The 19293-nt window shown below is 47.4% G+C and overlaps 2 protein-coding genes and 1 non-coding gene across 3 annotated transcripts; 1 reads left to right on the forward strand and 2 right to left on the reverse strand.

Moving 5' to 3' along the window:
- Positions 1-6326: 6326 nt before the first annotated feature.
- Positions 6327-6409, reverse strand: TRNAL-CAG (transfer RNA leucine (anticodon CAG)). Its single transcript has one exon. It is a non-coding gene; the product is annotated as a tRNA-Leu (tRNA).
- A 314-nt stretch (positions 6410-6723) lies between these two features.
- On the forward strand, positions 6724-10134 carry TM4SF19 (transmembrane 4 L six family member 19). The gene is made up of 4 exons (XM_062583169.1): positions 6724-6900; positions 7869-7946; positions 8890-9074; positions 9936-10134. Exons 1-4 carry the CDS (start codon positions 6724-6726, stop codon positions 10132-10134), a joined length of 639 nt encoding a protein of 212 aa, XP_062439153.1.
- Positions 10135-16525: 6391 nt separating this feature from the next.
- NEU4 (neuraminidase 4) lies at positions 16526-18971 on the reverse strand. The gene is made up of 3 exons (XM_062583106.1): positions 18771-18971; positions 18148-18403; positions 16526-17604 (listed from the first exon to the last, which is right to left on the reverse strand). The coding sequence occupies exons 1-3, from the start codon at positions 18969-18971 to the stop codon at positions 16526-16528; spliced, it is 1536 nt and encodes a 511-aa protein (XP_062439090.1).
- Positions 18972-19293: the final 322 nt, after the last annotated feature.

Here is a 19293-nt window from a genome sequence, read left to right on the forward strand (position 1 = left end):
CTTCATTTTCGATAGATGGAAGCTTAAGGATGGTCCCAGTATACCAGCCTTTTCATCAATCACATTCAAGAAGGGAGAGAGTGTTTAGATAACTGCACCAGCAAGCTGAAGTCACAGGAGTCATCTTCTGGCATGAAATTCTTCATGCTATGTGTTTTGTAGTCTCCGTCACACATGTCGGCATGTTGAAAGATCAGCCACCACCATCTTCCTTAAAAATGAGTCCCTACAAATGGTGATATATCATTGTACTGCACATCAACCCATAACCATGGAAAGTGGACTAAATTTATACAGCTAAGCCCTCAGACAATACCACACCTGCTCAGAGGAAAACATTAGCTAAATTTCTTAATTTCTTCTGAAAACCTGCTGAAAAAACATTTTCACCCAAATGGAAATCCTTAAAGGAGGGAGATCCAGGTTGATCTTAATGAGTCCTTGTAGGTTAACTTAACCTACTTAACCTGGAAACTGCAGCACAAACAGAAAGCTACCATCTGTGTCATCCTCATCCTGCATTGGAAGTGGTATAGATAAGAGTTAAGTACTGTACTGATAAAAGATGACACATGAAGATTAATTTGCTCATGCTTCCCCTTCATCATTCTTAGGCAGTTCCTCCCTGCTTCCAATCCAGCACCAGAGCAAACTTCTTGGGAGACCAAAAAAGAACAAAGAAGCCATGCCAGACCACTGAATGCAGACCCTGTACAGGTGTCCATGCAACCACCACCATGTCTGACCTTCACCAACACCAGCTAAAACCCAAATGCTTTGGAAAATGTGCTGACTACAAGCAAGTGTGGCAGCTTGTGTAGGTAGAAATACCCAGCTGAATGAAGGAAAAAACTTTTAATGTAGCCTCTTCATCTGGGATCCCTCAGATCTTTTAAGAAGTCTCTAAAGGTCTACAAAATACCTGGAAGAGCTTGAGTCTGCAAACCAGCATTCAGTTTATTCCTGGATATTAATAGTCTCTTTAAGAAGGGCCCCGAAAGTGCAGTCTGTGCTCTGAATTAGATGATGTCTCTAAAATGTAAACAACAGTATTAATGGCTAATCCTTGTGTCCCATCAATAAACTGTATTATTTTAGTATTTTATTTTCACCATATTTTTGAACTTTAAAAAAGCCATAGCTGTCAAAATAAAATGGTTCAATTTTGTCCTGTATCAGGTCATGGTCCATCAAAGATGTTCCAAGATGAAACATTTGCTAGCAGTTTCAGATTGTTAGAACACAATTTTTAAGATGTCTTTTCTCCTTCATGTCTCGTAAATTCATTTTGTTTAGTGAAATACTGGTTTGGAACAGCTCTCCCTAAACTTTTTTTTAACAGCAACACTCTTGCAGGCAAAAGATTAAAATATCTCCCAGATGGAGCACAAATTCTTCTTGCAAGAATATTGTGCATTTCCCTGCATTTATAGACAGTACTTTCCTTTTGTGAAGGAGAAGCACTCAGCAGACTGAGGGTCTTTTTCTGTTGACAGGAGCTTGATGCTTGCAAGGCTTAATATTCTCACAATGCCAAACAATCACAAAATCATAGAATCAGTGAGGTTGGAAGGGACCTCTGGAGATCAGCTAGTCCAACCTCCCTGCTTAAGCAGGGTCACTTACAGAATGTTAGACGGGGCTTCGTCCAGGTGGCCTTTGAACCTCTCTGGGCAACCTCTTGCAGTGCTCTGTCACTCTCACAGTGAAGACATTCCTCGTCATATTTGGCCAGAACATTCTGTGGTTCAGTTTTTGCCCATTGCCTCTCTGACATTTGAATGGGATGGACACTTACAGCTGTGGTGAGGAAATATGGTCTTAGCAGTACTCGCTTGGTCCTTCTGCTTGAGCTCGCTGGCTTATTGACCTTGGGGTCCACTGTTCAAGGACAGCTTGGCTCCACTTGAGTAAGAAGTTTGTGCATTGATGTTTAGGATTCATTCTCCATGCTGGAATTGTATCAGCTTCCTGGCTATGAGAACAGGGCATTGAGGAGTGGGGATCATTTGTGTTTTCTTGCAAGTCACTTGGTTGATAGTTTTCCTCCGCTGGGGTGTGACGTGGTTAAGGAGCAGGTTCTATGTTGGTCATTCTGTGTGGGCTTCTATGTTCATTTGCCTTCTTGCTTAGTTCCTCTAGAGAGACAGCTTGCCTTCTTAGAAAAGGAAATCAGATGCAATGCAGATGGCAGAGGCTGCCTTATTCAGAAAGGACAGTCATTCTTCCTTTCATGCTCTCTGCTGTGTGGGAGAGATGAGGCGTGTGTATGACTGGTGCAGTGGGTGGAGAATGAGCAGAACCTCAGAGCGGATGAGGAAGACATGGAGCACATGCTAGGACATTATAAATAGCCACCCATTGGTGATGCCTCTGCACATTATCTGAGGACAATCAGCAAGCCACTCGGAGAGCCTGTCTGTGGGGTAGACGCTACCAACTCTGCGTAGCCAACATCCTCCTGCCTTGCTCCCTCTCCTTCCTCCCAGGTAAGCCAGGAAAGCAGGACAGATTCCCTGGGTTTCAGTTAAATCCTTTTGCTTTTAACTAACTGTGGATGGACGCTGGTAGGAAAGGAGTCTTTTTCTTTTGAGTCTCCTAACAGCCTGGTTCAGTTGCATTTTGGTTTAGCTTCTTTCTTCCCTTTTAGGGGGTTTTGTCTGTCTGTGGTGGCTGAGGTAGGAGAAACCATCTAACACAGAACTTGCTCCTTGTTCAAGGGGAGTGGTGGAGGGGCAGCAAACCGAAGAGAGCTTCCTGATGGAAGGAGACCTATTGCCTTCTTCAGAGGTCCTGTGGGCATCCTACTGTATAGATAGACAGGAACCCATGTGGTTGCATTACATTCTACTGCATTGCAGTTGCTCTGTGGCTATAGGAGTTGGCAGGTTATGTGGCCAAGGAGCAAGGGAGGAGGGTTCCCCAGGAAGAGGACAGTACTGGAGGGGGTGGAGAAGCCTGTTCTATGAGCTCCAGAGGAACAAGAGTTATTCTGGAAGGTCCTCCAAAATGGCAACCCCTAGACTGTGGATGGGACCACAATAAGGACCATAGGCCCTAAATTCCTTGTAAGCAAGGTAGACAAGATAGAAAGTGGGAAGGAAGGTAGAAAACTAAAGCCATTTCTCCAGAATGGTAGAGCTGGGGTCCACTTCAGGATTTCCAGGCTTACATCCTCTCCACTCTGCATTGCAGTTGCAGCAGCAGAACCATTACAACAACTTTGTAATCCTGTTTGTACATGCTGAGCTCTTGCAGGATCCTGAATAGCCTGCTGGGGTCAGAAGGCTTCCCTGGGTGAGGGCAATAGCCACATTCCCAGGGAGCAGCAGCACAGCAGGATGGTGTTGCTCTCCTTGAGCTGAACTCTACCAGAACTCAGTACCTCCCTGAACAGGAGGCTTTACCAGCAGCAAGGGGCTCCAGTATTAGCGGAGGCAGCAGAACCAGTGAGCAGGCATCTGAATGAGCCAAGTGGGTACGTGCAGGCATAACTCCGGGGAACCCACATGGGGATGCTGAATCTCATTCAATAAAAATGAATGCCTTGCCTGCAAAGTTGCCCTCAGATAGAAGTATACTGCCTGTAATGAGCATTGCTGCCATTTCCAATTAGGAGTAAATGCTCTGAGGTTAGCCAAGTGAACCGCTACTCTCCATGCCAAACTACAAACAAATTAGAAGTATGTAGACTGCTGCCTCAGTCTTCTCTTCTCAAGGCTAAAGAGGCCCAGCTCTCGCAGCTGTTCCTCACAGGGCAGATGCTCCAGCCCTCTGATCATCCTCGCAGCCCTAAACTGGACTCTCTCCAGTAGCTCCATGTCTCTGTTGTACTGGGGAGCCCAGAACTGGACGCAGTACTCAAAGCCTCACCAGGGCTGAGTAGAGGGGCAGGATCACCTTCCTCGACCTGCTGGCGACACTCTGCCTAATGCACCCAAGGAGACCATTGGCTTTCTTGGCCACGAGGGCTCATTGCTGCCTCATGGTCAACTTGTCATCCACCAGCACTCCCACATCCTTCTCTGCATAGCTGCTTTTCAGCAGCTCAGCCCCCAGCTTGTGTTGGTGCCTGGGGTTATCTCTCCCTAGGTGCAGGACTCAGCACCTGCCCTTGTGGAACCTCAGGAGGTTCCTCTCTGCCCAGCTCACCAGCCTGGCCAGGTCTCTCTGAATGGCAGCACAGCCCTCAGCTGTATCAGCCACTCCTCCTAGCTTGGTATCATCAGCAAACTTGCTGAGGAGGCACTCTGTCTCTTCGTCCAGGTCACTGATGAAGAAGTTGAACAGAATGGGACCCAGTATGAAGCCCTTGGGGACTCCTCTAGCCACAGGTCTCCAACTAGACTCCGTGCCACTGATGACAGCCCGCTGAGCTCTGCCATTCAGCCAGTTCTCAATCCACCTCATTACTAATCTTGTTTGCGCCATGCATGAGTGTTTCTGAAACAGCTCTTACAGTGGAAACAAACACGCAGTTTCTGTTCCTCTAAATCCAGAGCAACTCTAAAATAAATAAGCCAAAATATGGAGTAATTTCAACTTCATGGAATTTGTGTAAAGTAAGTTAGAAGCCACCACTAAAGTGTAGAACAGCATAAAACCAACAAAAACTGAGACAAAAACAAATGCCACCTGCACAGGATAGAAGAACCTTGCCTTAAGTGGTATCTTCTGACAAGTAAGTTTGCCTGTTAGTTTAACTCTGGGCCTTTTTGCTTTGCATCTCAATGGAATGATATAAAGCCAAGTGGGTTCAAGGTAATAGCAAGATGGCAGTACAGGTGGCTTAAAGTGGTCCCAAAGTTAAGTATGGATATCCCGCTCTTTGTAAGTATAGTAGCTAATTTGACAGAGGAATGACAAGGTATCATATGGAGCTGGCAAAAGATCATCTAAGTGAACTGATAACTTAATAAAATAGTAGAAGAGCGGAATGTCTCACCCAATGATACATGGTGACCTTTTCTTAATAAACTTTAATTAGTTTCCACATGTTCAGACCTACTGAACCTACTGACTAAGACAAATCTTCTAAAAAATGTACCCTTGACTGCACAGTTAGGAGAGAATTTCTATTTGATTCAGTTAGCATTTGGTGTATTTCTAGAAGCTAGAGATCTGTCAGATAGAGTGCTGCTTACTAGCTTGCATGATAATTAATACAGTAACAATGTCATCTCCCATTAACCTATGGATGGCCTTTTACAAATGGGCTAAGAGAAAGTCTTATGCCTGGGATCTGATTTGTCTAATTTGTTTGTTCCTTTTCTGGCTTCCTCTTGTCCGTTGTAAACACAAAGAAACCAAAAACCTCATCTCGGTTTGACATCATGTTCTTTGCTGCAGTAATTATTGGTGCTTTTTTGCTGGCTGTGCAGATTTGAAGAAGGTCAATTAGATGCCAGTATCTGCCTTTGTCTTAAACCAAGTCATCCTTTTAGCGAAATATTAGTTGGTCTTGTCTAAGTTTGGGCTTCTACTTCTACAATAAAATAACTCAATCCTAAGAACACTGTTCGATAGCAGTTGATTGATGTTAGTAGAAAGAGTGCAATGCAGAGAATTAATATCTCTTCATAAAGTTATTTGGATGGCATCTTCCTTGCACTTTATTGACGTCCCTGCTTTGTCTTCAGCAATCTCTTTTTTGCTTTTAAAAGTCTTTGCATTATGCCAAATAACCCTAGCCTTAAGCTTTCTGTGAAGCTTTTCTTCACTATACATGGGAGGTTGTGTCACATATCAAACATACTGCAGCTGCAGTATGGGAAAAGAACATTTCCATTTGCAATTACTTTCCAATAAGGGCAGTGCCTGAGCACCTGTACTGGGGACTGGCTCCTGCTAGCTCTGCTTCCCTGGGGATGTTAGCAGATGGGTGTTAGAAGGCAGTTCCCCTCTGCTCTTGTTCTGTCTTGGTCTTCTTGGAAGATTATTGCCCAAAAGGTGTTCATAAAATGCCTGTGAACCGTGTGGGACAAAGGGGAATTAAAGAGCTCCTCCATGTTGGACCAGACATGAGTGCGAAAGGTGAGGACCAGAAAGGAAATGCATTAAGTGCATCTTCAGTTTTTTCACCATCAGGACTCCCACGCCAATTCTGGTGCCCCCTGAGTCAGTCCTTGTACACTCAGAGTTAAAAACACCAGGCATTTTCAGTGGGGTAGACTTGGTTCCAAAAGCCAGCTGAGGCAAGAACCAATTACATTTATGTCCACTTGTGCTTTTGAAATGGATCTTAGATGGTACACAAAGCTGGGGAGCAGCAGGGCAGCCAGGCCTGCAAGCAAAAGGGTGGCTGGTCACTCTAAGTGGCTGGCATGTGTCAGGAGTGGAATTTGAACCCACACCTCCAGGGGAGACTGCAACCTGAATGCAGCACCTTAGACCACTCAGCCATCCTGACCACCAAATGAGGAGGGTCCTGTTGGACCATGTACTAACAAAAAGGAAGGAATGTCCTTGTTTTCCCAGAGAGGTTGTGGAGTCTCCCTTTCTGGAGATATTCAAAACCCTCCTGGATGCAATCCTGTCTAACATACTCTGGGTGACCCTGCTTGAGCAGGGGGGTTGGACTAGATAATCTCCAGAGGTCCCTTCCAACCTTAACCATTCTCTGATTCTGTGCATGGGCTGGCTGTGCTCACAGCTGGAGTGTTGCAAGGCCACAGGCAGATCATTCTTTTTTTCCTCTCCCCACTGCCTGCATGCAGAGCAGCCATGTGTGTAGGGAAGTGTACTCGGATTGTGGGCCCCTGCCTCTTGACATTGGGTACGCTCTCCATCACGGCCAACATCCTCCTCCTCTTTCCTGGCTGGGCATGGAAGTATCTGGCAGATGGGCACATCACCAAGCAGGCTAAGGAGGTGCCAGGCATCTGGGGAGGAGGAATAACTGTAAGTAGTGTGTTTTTTCGTGTTCCCTGTGTGAATGTGTGTGTATTCAAGAGCCTTTATCCTAGGAGCTTGCAATCCAGTTACTGTAGTGCCCCATATGTGCCTTTCATTCCTAGCCCCAGAGTTTCCTTGCCCAGATGGGCCAATAAACCTCAGTTTCCTACCAAAAATATAGGGAAAAGATCTTTTCCAGAGCCCAAGAAGTGCTGACTGGGTTATCCAGCTTTCAGGAAAAAAAGGAAATTTTATACCTCAGATTTACAAATTTATTGGCACAACAATTGTCCTGAAGTAACTAGTCTTTCTTGAATGTTCCCGTTCACTTGTGTGCAAACAGGAGTGAATCCTTTCAGTGGCTGCCAGATACAGACACTCTCCTGTTGTTGTGGTGTGTTCCTTTTAAAGGTGTCAGGAACCCTACTTCCTCACTGCTTCCCAGGTATCTGGATTTGGCTGCTATCAGCACAGCTTGCTGGGCTAGTGGAACCTTTTTGCTGCCTCGAAGCCAGGGGAGAGCTAGGGATGCACACCACTTTGTGGCTTAAGGCAAAATGACTTGCATGGCTTTCTGCGAAAGCCCCAGCGATGGAACTGGGATTCAACTTCCATACAGAAAAACAACTGCTTTGGTGCTCCCCCAAAGATGGAATTGGTGGCCCCCACCAAAATGTAGGCTGCACTGGCATACTACAGGGTTGGTTTTCCTTCATTTGTTCCATTAAGCATCAAAAACCTTGTTCCCTAGCAAGATATACCCCAGCACTGGTCTGTTTTAGATAGATAGATAGATATGAAAGAGAAGAGTATTCCCCCAGCTCTCCGCAGAGCAATGTCTTTTACAGTGGGATGGTAACAGCATACAGGACATGAGGCAAGGGCAAGGTGGCAAGGCTTGGATTTCAAACTGAGGGAGGAAAGGCCAAAGGTGGCTATTCCATTTGTTTTGAGTTGCTTGTTCCTTTCTGCAGGTGCTGCTGGCAGCGACTCACATCACAGCTGTGGGGTGGCGATGCGTCGGCTGCTCTGACTGCGGCACCCGTGGGAATGTAAGGCAGCGCCATGGCTGGCCACAACGCAGTTGGCAGCAGGCCTGCTGGCTTGTGCACTCCTTCCCCAACCCACTTTCAAAGCAGGGGTTCACTCCTCCAGGTGCAAGCCTGGCTGACCTCACCACGTGGTGCCAAAGTTGTCCCAGGCGCTTTGCAGGGTGGTAGGAAGGAAAACTGCCTGTTGACATGACTGCTTGCATTGGGCGGTTGAGAGGACAGAAGTGCTCTGTCTCAGGGACAAGAAGGCTGGAAGTGTATTCCTGAGGCAAATTGAATAGCAGCTCTGTGCCCCAGATGCCCACAAACAGCTTTAAGCTCTTAGATAGGAGTCTGACAGTACCACATGGATGAGACAACTGTGCCCACATACTCCATGCGCCTTCTCTTGCTCAGCCATAGGCAAAAGTCCTGGTGCAGTGTTTACTAAACAAGTCTCCTGGATCAGTCCTTTCCCCAGTGGTTAGGGCAAATAACACAGCATGGCTCCAGAAGAAAAAGGTGTGTGGGCCTTTGCGAATCTTTTCTCCTCAGCCTGCTCACTAGTGAGTTCCCCCACCTTGCTATGTCCCCTGCCAACTTTTGTCAGACTTTCTAAATAACTCAACTTTGAATTTGTACTAAACCTCCCATCCGTGATGCTTGCACCTCTTTGGGTCTAATTCTGGCAGAAAGGAGAGTTTTCTTCCCTTAGTTCTTTAAACAGACTTCACAGATAATACATGGCCTGCCCTTTCCTCAATTGTGTTTTCAAATCCACCTGTCTAAAGAGCGCAGAACAGATTGTTTCAGGCCAGAACTAGATTAAATATTTTGATTTTTAGGATTTCCATCTACACACTCCACCTAACTTACCCATTGGGCACTCTCACCCTCTAGAGTAGACTTGAGAAATGTATTTGGAATTGGGATGTACTTCTATTACAGAGTGTTTGCCCTGCAGGTGTTCCTCTCCGCCGTGCTATCGAAGCTGGTTCTGCTGGGCTCTGCTGCCTGCTTCATTATGTCTGGGGTGGGCCTGACCAATGGGCCCCTCTGCCTGTACAACACCTCCATCCATGAGCAAGGCCATGGGCCCCACTGGGGTTACCCCTTCTTGGACCCAAACAGCCAGACTTTTGACACCAGGTAACACAGACAGGATTAAATCGTTGCAATAAGGCCAGCCCTGATTCTATGATCACAATGTCTCCACCTTGTACAAGGGAAAGCTAATGATCCTGGTGCTAATTAAATCAGAGTTATGGCAGGTGGGACTGGTGGGCTCCCATGAGGAGCTGCAGTCTGGGAAGAATGTCTATTAGAGATTAAAGGTCTTATTTCCTCCTTTGTTTTCACAGTCTGCTAAAGCAGGTGGCCTTTTTCCCATGAAAGGACTAGTCTCTACCTGTTTGGGTTTTTTTTTTCTGTAGATAGAAGGAAATATTTCTCAAACTTGGACAATGTGAACTTTAGAGAGCCTAGTTTTGTTTGAATGGCAAACAGCATAAAAGATCCCCCCCATCTTGTAGATTTTTTTAAATGATGTTTTTCATCCAGTCACTCTGCTGACCCCCTTTATGACTAGTGATATCAGCACAGTGGAGAGGATGATGGGGAGAAAGAGGAGCCAAGGATGGAAAATGCCCAAGACAGGTCTGAGACTGACAGAAATGTAATGTGAAGCTACCCATTTAGTGAAATTGTAACTTGAGCAAAGGCCAGTGGAGTGCCTTGACAGCTTTAGTCACCTATTTAACTGAAATGGATTAAGACCTTTTGGGAGAAAATAGTCCTTGTTAATATGAACTCCCTAACCTGCAGTGAAGGATTGGAAGTTTGCAATACACCCCCAAGACTTGAAAATGGCAAGCAGATTAGATGAGATAGATACCTGACTTTTGGGGGGCCTAATTTCAGAAGCCGCCTTTGCCAAATGCAGTGAAATAAAGCTAGAGTCAGTGTTTAAGACAACCTTTGCAGATGATCTTCTCCAACTGTCCTGCACAGGATCTCCATAAAAGTTGAAAATTATCTATATGACCGGAGTCTCTGGAGCATCTGCCTGGAGCCTGTGGGCGTTGTAACCTGGAACATCTGCTTTTTCTCCATCCTGCTGCTCATCAGTGCTGCTGAGATGGTGCTAGCCTCTCTTCAGATCATCAATGGCTGCTTTGGGTGCCTCTGTGGCTTTTGTGATGGGAAATAGGTAATTTTACTTTTTATTATTTCCCATGTGCTACTTTTCTCTGCTCTGAAGTGTCAGGATGGTGTGATGAAGCTACCTCCTTTGAAGTTGCAGCAGTAGGTGAAAGACAGAAGGAGCAACCAAGTGTCCAGATGAGCCTTGCTTGTGAAGCGTGAGACTGGATGCTATGAGCTGCAGCTTCAGTTTGAAAACAACATTTACCACTGGAAAATCAGGATATCCTGTTATCTCCCTACGTATTATTGCGTTGGTTGATGCTCTTACATACACCTCCCCTGACTCATTGCCCAGCATGAAGAATCCATATTGTAGGATTTCTTCCCAAATATCCTTTCTGAGCTCCTCGACCAGTGGCAAGTGCAAAGGCAGAGACACAAAAACACGGCAAGTGTCATGGTGCAGAGCTGTATGAGAAAAACTGTCTTTGTCTAAACCAGGATGTAAACCCAGGGAGAGCTTAAGTCTATGCTAGTCTGGCTGTGACCATCCAAAAGACACTAGGCCATGCCCGCACCACCTTGCTGACTTCACAGTAGGCATTGCCCTTTGGACCTTTTGCTAGGAAGCAAGCAGCTCTAAGGATATTTTAAGGGACTAGATAACTCATTACTCTTTACTCACTGGTGTGGTGATGCTCACTGCATCTTACATTCTTGTTGCATTACTTTTCTGTGAGGAGCACCGAGTCTTACACTACCACATGGGTAGTGAAGGCTAAACGGACCTCAGACTACTTATAGCTGATCTCTGCAAAGAAAGGAGTCAGTGAACTGGTAATGGTATTCAGTGGAGTCACTGCCACCAAGTCGCTTGTGGATAGCCTGAAGTGGTAAGAATGATTCTCTTTTGCACTGCTGTGCGTCAGTGCAACCTGTGTGTGAACGTCTGTCTGAGGGCACAGACAGGCACAGTTTGCACAGGGAGAGGGCAAAGTTTGCATCTTTTGCTTACATCAGTCTGGAAGAGTTACTGCTTTTAGAGCCAAATGCAAGAAGGACAGACTCCTTCCCTATGGAGGACAACTACCTAAGCTTGGAAAGGAACTAAATATCAAAGCAGTGTGAGTGGCATGTTGTGGGGCTTTGGTGTGCATTTTCTCTGGGTTTTACCTCTTTTTCCTACTTGAAGCAAATGAATTCAGGTACTGGCAGCAAACTGACCTTGGAAATCAGCCTCATGGTCTCATGAGTCATGGAAAGAAGAGAAGCGGCTGTGGAAGGGATATGCAACTCTAAACTTAATTTGCTGTTTGTAGAGAGGAAGTGACACAGCTTGGGAAGCAGCAATCTCTCTGTTATTCATCTTTCTACATTTTCCACTTGCACAACATGGGTAACATCTGACTGCAAAATGTGATATAGTAGTATTTATAGAGATAATTTATGGAGACTTAACTTATTTTCATTAATAAATCTACATTTAGGGCAATTTGCTTTGGTATTTTTGTTTTCATCTTTACCTTGGAATGGCTCAGGCTGGGGATTGCAGCACCTCTGGGGAAAGATGAAGGAAACTGGAGGTATCAACCTGGGCTCCAGTTCCCAGTGTAGTTAGGGGGTGCTGAGGGACTTGGATGAAGTCATGCTGGAGAAGGTGCTGAACCTCAGGTGTATCCCCCCAAAACGCATGCACACCTTTTGGTAGTGAGAACTTGCATTCACAAGGTCCAGAGCCCACTGGGCAGTCACTGCTGGTTGATCAGCTGCTGGCTATACATGTGTAACTGCAGCTGAGACTAAAAATATGTGGCTAACAGCCATTCAGATAAGTAGCTAGTGACTGGGGAAGGAGGACAGGAAGGGGAACCCAGCCAATATCATCACTCTGAATCAATTGCTCTTCAGTTCATCAAAGGTAAACGATTAAGCCAGAGGCCATGTTGAAAAAACCATACAGGTGACTCAACAGAAGAAATTCACTGCCCAGGGTACTGTGCAAGCTAAAGGGAATGACTGCACAGCAGAGTACAGGATTTATGATTGGGCACATGGTGCAGAGGGAATTTGGAGACAAGACAAGAGACTCTTGATCAGACAAGGCTAATCAGGGGATGTTTAGGGGAAGAGCCAAGGTATCGAGGTGGTTTAGAAGAAAGGACCTGGGAGTGCTGGTGGACAGACTATGAGCCAGCAATGTGCCCTTGTGGCCAGGAAGGCCAATGGTATCCTGGGGTGCATTAGGCAGAGTGTTGCCAGCAGGTCAAGGGAAGCGATCTGTCCCCCCCACTCAGCCCTGGTGAGGTCTCATCTCAAGTACTGCTTCCCGTTCTGGGCTCCCCAGTACAAAAGAGACGTGGAACTACTGGAGAGAATCCAGGGTAGGGCTACGAAGATGATCAGAGGGCTGGAGCATCTGCCCTGTGAGGAATGGCTGCGAAAACTGAGCCTCTTGAGCCTTGAAAAGACTGGGGGGTTGGGGGGGGTCATATCAATGTCTGTAAGTCCTTGAAGGGAGGGTGTCAAGGGGATGGGGACAAACTCTTTTCAGTTGTCCCATGTGACAGGACAAGAGGCAATGGGCAAAAACTGAACCACAGGAAGTTCCACCTGAATGTGAGGAGGAATATCTTCACTGTGAGAGTGACAGAACACTGGAAGAGGTTGCCCAGAGAGGTTGTGGAGTCTCCTTCTCTGGAGGTATTCAAGGCCCACCTGGATGTAACCCCGTCTAACATGCTGTAAGTGACCCTGCATGAGCAGGGAGGTTGGACTCCAGAGGTCCCTTCCAAGCTTACTGATTCTATGATTATATGATTGAAGAGGGGCAAGTATGGGAAAATAGATGGCAGAGGGGTGATAAAAGGGGCCAGCTGCATGTATGCAACCTGCTGAATAGTGTGCTTGTGCGACATGCCCTGTACCTGCTCACTGAAGACTGTCCTGTTCTCTACATATTTTCTGTGCAAGTGTATTCTCAGTTCTCTGTGCACGTGGGATATAGTAGCAAGCATCAGGCTGAAATAACCAGCAGGTAGGCTGAGAGGACTGGGAGCTGGTTGTGGAGAGATGGAAGGTCTGGGAACTGGGAATCGGTGAGACTAAGGGTCTGAAATTTTTGAGAATGAGAGTCTGGGAGCCAGATATTAGAGAGACCCATGAAGGGACTCATCCTTAGAAAGCGAGTCAACTTTTTGTGCTGGCTGTGCTTGTGTGGGTGCCTGTAAAGGCATTGTCCTGCTGTATGTGTTAATCTGTGTGTGTGTGTGTGTGTGTGTCTGCATGCACACCTGCACATTCAGACTGGGAATTTGTGCTCAGGTTCACTGTTGCATGAGTCTGGCAATGGGATGAAGATGTAGCCACTCAGCTAATGCAGGCAGGGGCAATACCCTGGGGCTTTATGCCCCTGGACTTGGCACCCCTTAGCAGGACTCAAAGCCTGCTGTGGCCACTGGGCACACTACATCAGTTTTGGGTAACACAGCTTTTCTAACACACCTCTGATGCTTCTGTGAGAAGATGTTTTCAAAATTTCCTGCTTCTCCTTTAGAGCTTTGACATGATAATCATCCAATGCAGATAGTTGTGTTGGATGCAGCAGTCTCCTTCCCCACTGAGCAGGGAGCCAGGGCAGAAGAAAAGCATTGCCATCTAAGAGAAAGACTGAGGCCACAGCTGCCCCATCTATCTTCAGAAGTTTGGTGTCTCCCCAGAAGAATACGGAGTGCTCTAAAGTTGTGCTCAAAATTTCCCAGTTGCAGTAGGACGCACAAACCTGTCCTTATTGCTCCTATGCTTCTCCAGAATGAGAAACCTCCTGGCCCTCAACCCTGCCCAAACCTTAAACTTTTTTTGGTGCTGACTGTGAGTACTGTGGGGGACTCCACATCCCCTCTTGATATTGCAGTCTGGATAAAAGCAGCAGGTATGGTAGGGATGTGCATGCAAACACAGCATGTGAACAAACAGCCCAAAACTGCCTGTTAAGACTGAATTTTTGCCCAGAAACTGAAGACATTAAGAAGAAAGCAACAATGATGGAGCTAGCTTAAAACAGCTGTCAGCAATATTAAGCAAGAACCAGGAGACTGCCAAGAGACTTATGAGAAAAGAAGTCGGCTTGAAAAGAAGAATAAAAACAGGAGCATAAATATTTATTGCTGTGAGAGGAGAGCCCTCAGAGGGGGAAGTGAGAACAGAGCAGCAGTCAAGCCGGGTGTGATGTGGCCAGAAACAGCCCCACAGTTTTCGGTAGCACTTTGTAAACCTGAGGTTATGGATGGTGATTTTGTTATGGAGAAAAAAATTAATTTCATTGTCCTGCTGCTCAGTTTGCAAAGCCTCATACTTGGAGGGTAAATCCTGAGGCCTGAGGCCTGTTATGTCTGGAGCCAGAAACAGACTTTACTCCTTCTACTATAAAATAGACTGACCCTGAATCTAAAGTAGTTCCACAAAGCTGCAGGATTGCCTTAGGGAAAAGTAGATTAAACTAGTTTTATTGACATCATTTTCAGTGTACCTGCTTCCAGGACCCCTGCTGTTCTTGCCCTCCCTCAAGGCAATGGCAATTCATTTTGCTGTAGCACACCTCCACCACCAAGTGCTAGGGCTTCACCTAAGGAGCTCGAGGCTAATATTGAAGTGGGGGGCAACAACTGCACATTACTCTGCATTACCTGGATCATCAAAAGAAGAGTTTCATCTTTGAGAAACTGGCCTATAGCACCATATGATGAACAGCTGTGGTTGCAGGTAAGACTTCAGTCTTACAAAACGTCAGTCTACTCAGTGCAAAGCTGATGCTTCAGCAGCTCAGACCATCCATGGATCTGCACTTCCTTCCCCTCTGCTTGTCTCTAGCTACTGCCTCTCCATTTTACCCACTAAGACATGAGCAGAGCTGGACCCTGCCCACACTACAGGCAAATCACTGAGCCGTTGAGCAGGCTTTGGGATGGAGATAAATCAACAGGACATGGAAAACTATTGGGCATGTCATGAAAAACTGCCCTATGTGACAGATGACAAATAATAAAAGTTAAAGAGAATGCCATGAAGGATGGCTGGATCTCATAGGCAGTGAAAGGGGGAGTGAGGTGAGAGATGGCTAAGGAGTATGGATGGAGGACAGCCCTGGGGATCTTTGAGGGAGCACAACCTTACAAGGCCATCAGCAGCTAGGGAACTGTATCTGTAATACCAGGTAAAGATGAGATCTCGGTAATGGTATCAGAAATAGTAACTTCAGATATGGACCTAAAACTGGAATCAATAGAGGAAAAGGCTTTAGGGACAGTTGTTTATTTGGAGGGAAGCTGCAAGGCAAAAACGAAGATAAAAGAGCAAAGAGAAGGAAGGCCTAGACATTGGAAAAGGTAAGGTAATAGTATCTGTCCCTGCTCCAGACCTGATGGTATCAACAGCCACCTGCTGCTTCACAATCAGGGATTTCCTCCACACTTACAGAAGGGCCTTTTTCTCACCCGCTGGTTTTTCAGCAGGTCTGGCCAGCTTGCGCTTTCTTTGAGTGTGGGTAGCCCTGGGCTGGGGCAGAGCCTCCTGCTGCCACTGATCTCCTCTACACAGGGAAAATGGTCAGCTCCTGCCTTTGCTAGGGCTGAGCATCCCCTGACCCAGCCAGACTACAGCCCCTCTTGCAGAGCTGGGAAGGCCTGGGTCATGTGGCTAGCACTGTGCTGGCATGCAGGCATTCCCCAGGGATGCCTCACTTTTTGCAACACAAGCCCTGCCTCATCGTCCGCAGCAGAGTTGGATGAAAGGATGTGGCATTTGCCTCTGGCAGCAGGTTGCAAATGGGTGTGATTCCTGAGATGCTCCTGACACAGAGGCCCCATTAACAACTAGCACTTGGCGTTTTCCTCAACCTCACTTTAACACTGGAGAAAAGCCCAAATTGCAGTGGCAGTGGTTTTGGTCAGATCTGCTCTCAGGGCCCTCTCTCAGTTCAGCTATGTCCCTTCCTGGTCCCTCTGCAGTAGACATAAACCTCTGGCCCTTGTCACGTGGCAATGGTCCAGTAGGGTGAGTTGAAGGCATTGGTGGTTGTAGTTACATGAGGCAACTCATACTCAGAAAGAAGGCCTTGGACTAGGGAAGTGACACAGGTCTCCAAGCCAAACACATAAAAAAATTTGTTTTTTTAAAAAAAAAAAAGGCCAGATTAAACCCTATTTTGGTATAGTAACATCTGCTTTCAGCTTGATCCAGTTGTGCTTGCTTGCAGCAAGCCAAATCTTTAGCTGGTGTAAATCAGCACAATGAACAGCTTCATGGGGGGGGGGGGCTTTCTACTTGCATTGGTTGAGGCTCTGGCCCTTGGCATCACTGGACCCAAGTTAAATGAGGAAGCTTGGTAGTCTTGCTGTTTCACCTCGCAGCTTCCCTCAGACACCCTGGTTTTGGAGAAGGGGTTCTGGTGCAGGGAGGCTCTAGGAGACAGGGCAGCTCCTTCCCTTCCTCTTGCTGTGACTCAGTGGCACATTCTTCCGTCCCAGTGCCTTGGATTTCAAGGGGATGTTCTGGAGAACGTCGTGCAGTGTGAACATGCTGAAGGAGATCTGCTCATAAGGGGACCGTGTCCCATTCTCATACAGACAGGCAAAGGCAATGGCTGGTGTGCCAGAAGCAGAGTACTCAGAGTAAGGCAGCTCAATATAGGCCAGATCTGAATAAGCACTTGGGCCTTCATATATAACCCATGGTTCAGTCCAGCTCTCAGCATCCCTGGGGAACGTACTAAGATGAATCCCCATGTTGACCCGTGACATGGAGCTTGTGGGGTGGGAATAGAGCACCCATGTTGGTGTTTGAAAGAAGACAGAGGGTTTGGAGGTAGCTTTGGGATCACACTGTCCTACATCTTTGTCCAAGAAGGTTACATCATGGGCATCGCTGTGATACTCTCCAGAAGGACAGACCTCCTTGGACCCTGCTTGCATTTGGCTGCATGCAGGATGGCTACCCAAAGCTGTGGTGGGTATGTTTCCACGAGCTGCTTCCCAAGTAGGAAGGTAACAAAATCTTGAGAACTTCCTGGAGAGCAGCAAGCAACCTAGGCCTTGGAGAGATGCTGTTGCAGTCCGGGAAGCAGTGGGAATATAAACAAAAGGTGCAGGGAAGCCAACAATGCTGCCATGACAGCCATGTGGGGGTTCAACTAGCCGTTGGACCAGCTGGCCAACATGGAAGACAGCCCCATCATCAGTGCTCAGTGCCTGAACTCGGAAACCCAAGGGGCTCCGAGCATTGCAGTAAAGGACGTTTGAGCCATCCTCCTCATCCACAGAGACCAGCTGGCACTCACCCGTCTGCAGGTTGGGGATGAACTCCCCAAAGCGCCAGCTGCGGCCATGGTCATCACTGAAGAATGTAAAGGAGTGTGGGGTGGTTTTGCAGAGCTTCCCAAAGCACTCCTTGCAGTCAATATGGTAGCTGTAGGCAGGTACAAGCAGCCGGCCAGAACGGAGCTGGATCCCATGCCCAGGGCCCAGGGCAAATGTGGCCCAGTCTGGGTAGAAAAGAAGGGAAGAGCATTAGGAGCAGCCGGTGCCTGCTTCTTTCCTCTAGGGGTTGGCACCACAAGTGTTTACCCAGTACCCCTTCCCCTAAACCTTGCTCCTTTGGGCCCATATTGCTCTCCCACACAGGTGCTCAGCCCTTCAATCAAGCTCCTATGGAACAGCAATAATAAACAAACCTAGCCTGGTAAATTTGCTGGACAGGAGGCCAGCAGAGCCTAGGGATGCCTGGTTTTCCTCATGCAGGGTCCTAGAAATAGCTACTGATGGGTGAAGGGAGAAAATAAAAGAGATACAGATATCCCCAATTCCCCTCTCCTCTACTTGGGGTCCTCTTCTTTTCCCCCCTCAACCCTGTCTTTTAATGCTCACTAGCTTTCCTGCCCTGGGGCATGTGGTCGCAGCCAGAGACTGACTCTAGCTGTGGCACAGATGATGATTGATCCTGAAAGCCAAAAATCATGTACACCTCCCTGGCTTTTCTCTCCCTCTGAAGATGTCCCTTCCTCTTCCTCTTCTTGCATGATTACTACCTTTGATGGCTCTACCGATGACCTGCTGTGTCAAGTCCGTGACCTTGCTCCAGCTCAGGCCTTGGTCAGAGCTGGTGACGTAGCAGAGGCGGGTGACGTTCTGGCCAGTGATGATCTGGTAAGCTTCTGGTGTCTTTCCCAGCACCGTGATGAAAAAGAGGAAGAGAGTGCCCGTGAACTCATCGTAGACTGGGCAGGGGTTCATGGATCGGTGGTGCTTCAAGGTTGCAGTCTCAAGCACTCTCATGTCTTCCCACTGCTCAAGTAGAAAAGGAGTGGGAGGCATAAGAAGCCCTCACCTCCATTCTGCCTGGGTGAGGGCCTCTATCTGCTGCCTTGCCACTCCTGTGCTCCACAGCTCAGCCTAGGCTTCCCTGCATCCCTTGCCCCTGTTCCCTGTACACAGTCACCAACGTGCTTCAGGCAGCTCCAGGCATTCAGCTGTGCCATACACAAGTGGTGCACAGGCAATCAGTGCACCTGGAGGTCTGACTTTTGTGGGGTCCCAGTGTGTCTCAGTTCCCCTGACCCAGCCCAGACAGAGCTTTCTGTCCTGCCTTGGATGGTTTTCTAGGTGATGCCCCCTTCCCTTTTATTTGCTGTTGATGTTTGCTGTCACTCACCTCCACGTAGTTCCTGTAGATGGTCCCCTGTCGCAGCACCAGCAGGTTGGCGTGGGCATCATCTGCGCTTAATCGTTCCTCTGCAAAGGCGAGCAGCTTGGCCACACAAGGTAGGTAAAGCAGGGCTGGGACACGATATGTCACTCCATTTGACTCCTTCTCAAATAGCACTGTCCGGGCTGGGAAATGCCGGGAGCCCATGGTGGCTACAGCAAAAAGAAATGCACACAAACCCACCAAATGAAGTGTTTGTAATGGAGGAAGGATTGGGAGAGCTTGGGGGGTGGGGAGCACCCCTGGGACAATCTTTCCTTTCCCAGAGCTGAGGGGTGCAGGGCCGAAAACCCCCTAAGGGGATGTCAAGCCATGCTTTTTGCCTGATCACATTGCCTTTTGGAAAAGACAATGAGAAGGACTTGGCTTAGAGGGAATTCCTGACTCTGACTGTGAAGGTCTGCCTCAGGGACATGGGAGGCATTATATAGGCTATGTGTATATTTCCAGTATTTCTAGAATGACTGTT

This window comes from Rhea pennata, chromosome 9 (genome assembly GCF_028389875.1).
Source record: "Rhea pennata isolate bPtePen1 chromosome 9, bPtePen1.pri, whole genome shotgun sequence".
Classification (NCBI taxonomy): Eukaryota; Metazoa; Chordata; class Aves; order Rheiformes; family Rheidae; genus Rhea; species Rhea pennata.

Excerpts from the sequence above, each read along its gene's own strand:
- NEU4 (XM_062583106.1), bottom strand. The coding sequence starts at position 18,971 with ATGGGCTCCCGGCATTTCCCAGCCCGGACAGTGCTATTTGAGAAGGAG. Across the intron at positions 18,404-18,770 it reads TCTACAGGAACTACGTGGAG|TGGGAAGACATGAGAGTGCT; the intron begins GTGAGTGACAGC and ends CTACTTGAGCAG. Across the intron at positions 17,605-18,147 it reads CATCGGTAGAGCCATCAAAG|ACTGGGCCACATTTGCCCTG; the intron begins GTAGTAATCATG and ends TTTTCTACCCAG.
- TM4SF19 (XM_062583169.1), top strand. The coding sequence starts at position 6,724 with ATGTGTGTAGGGAAGTGTACTCGGATTGTGGGCCCCTGCCTCTTGACA. Across the intron at positions 6,901-7,868 it reads TCTGGGGAGGAGGAATAACT|GTGCTGCTGGCAGCGACTCA; the intron begins GTAAGTAGTGTG and ends TCCTTTCTGCAG. Across the intron at positions 7,947-8,889 it reads ACTGCGGCACCCGTGGGAAT|GTGTTCCTCTCCGCCGTGCT; the intron begins GTAAGGCAGCGC and ends TTTGCCCTGCAG.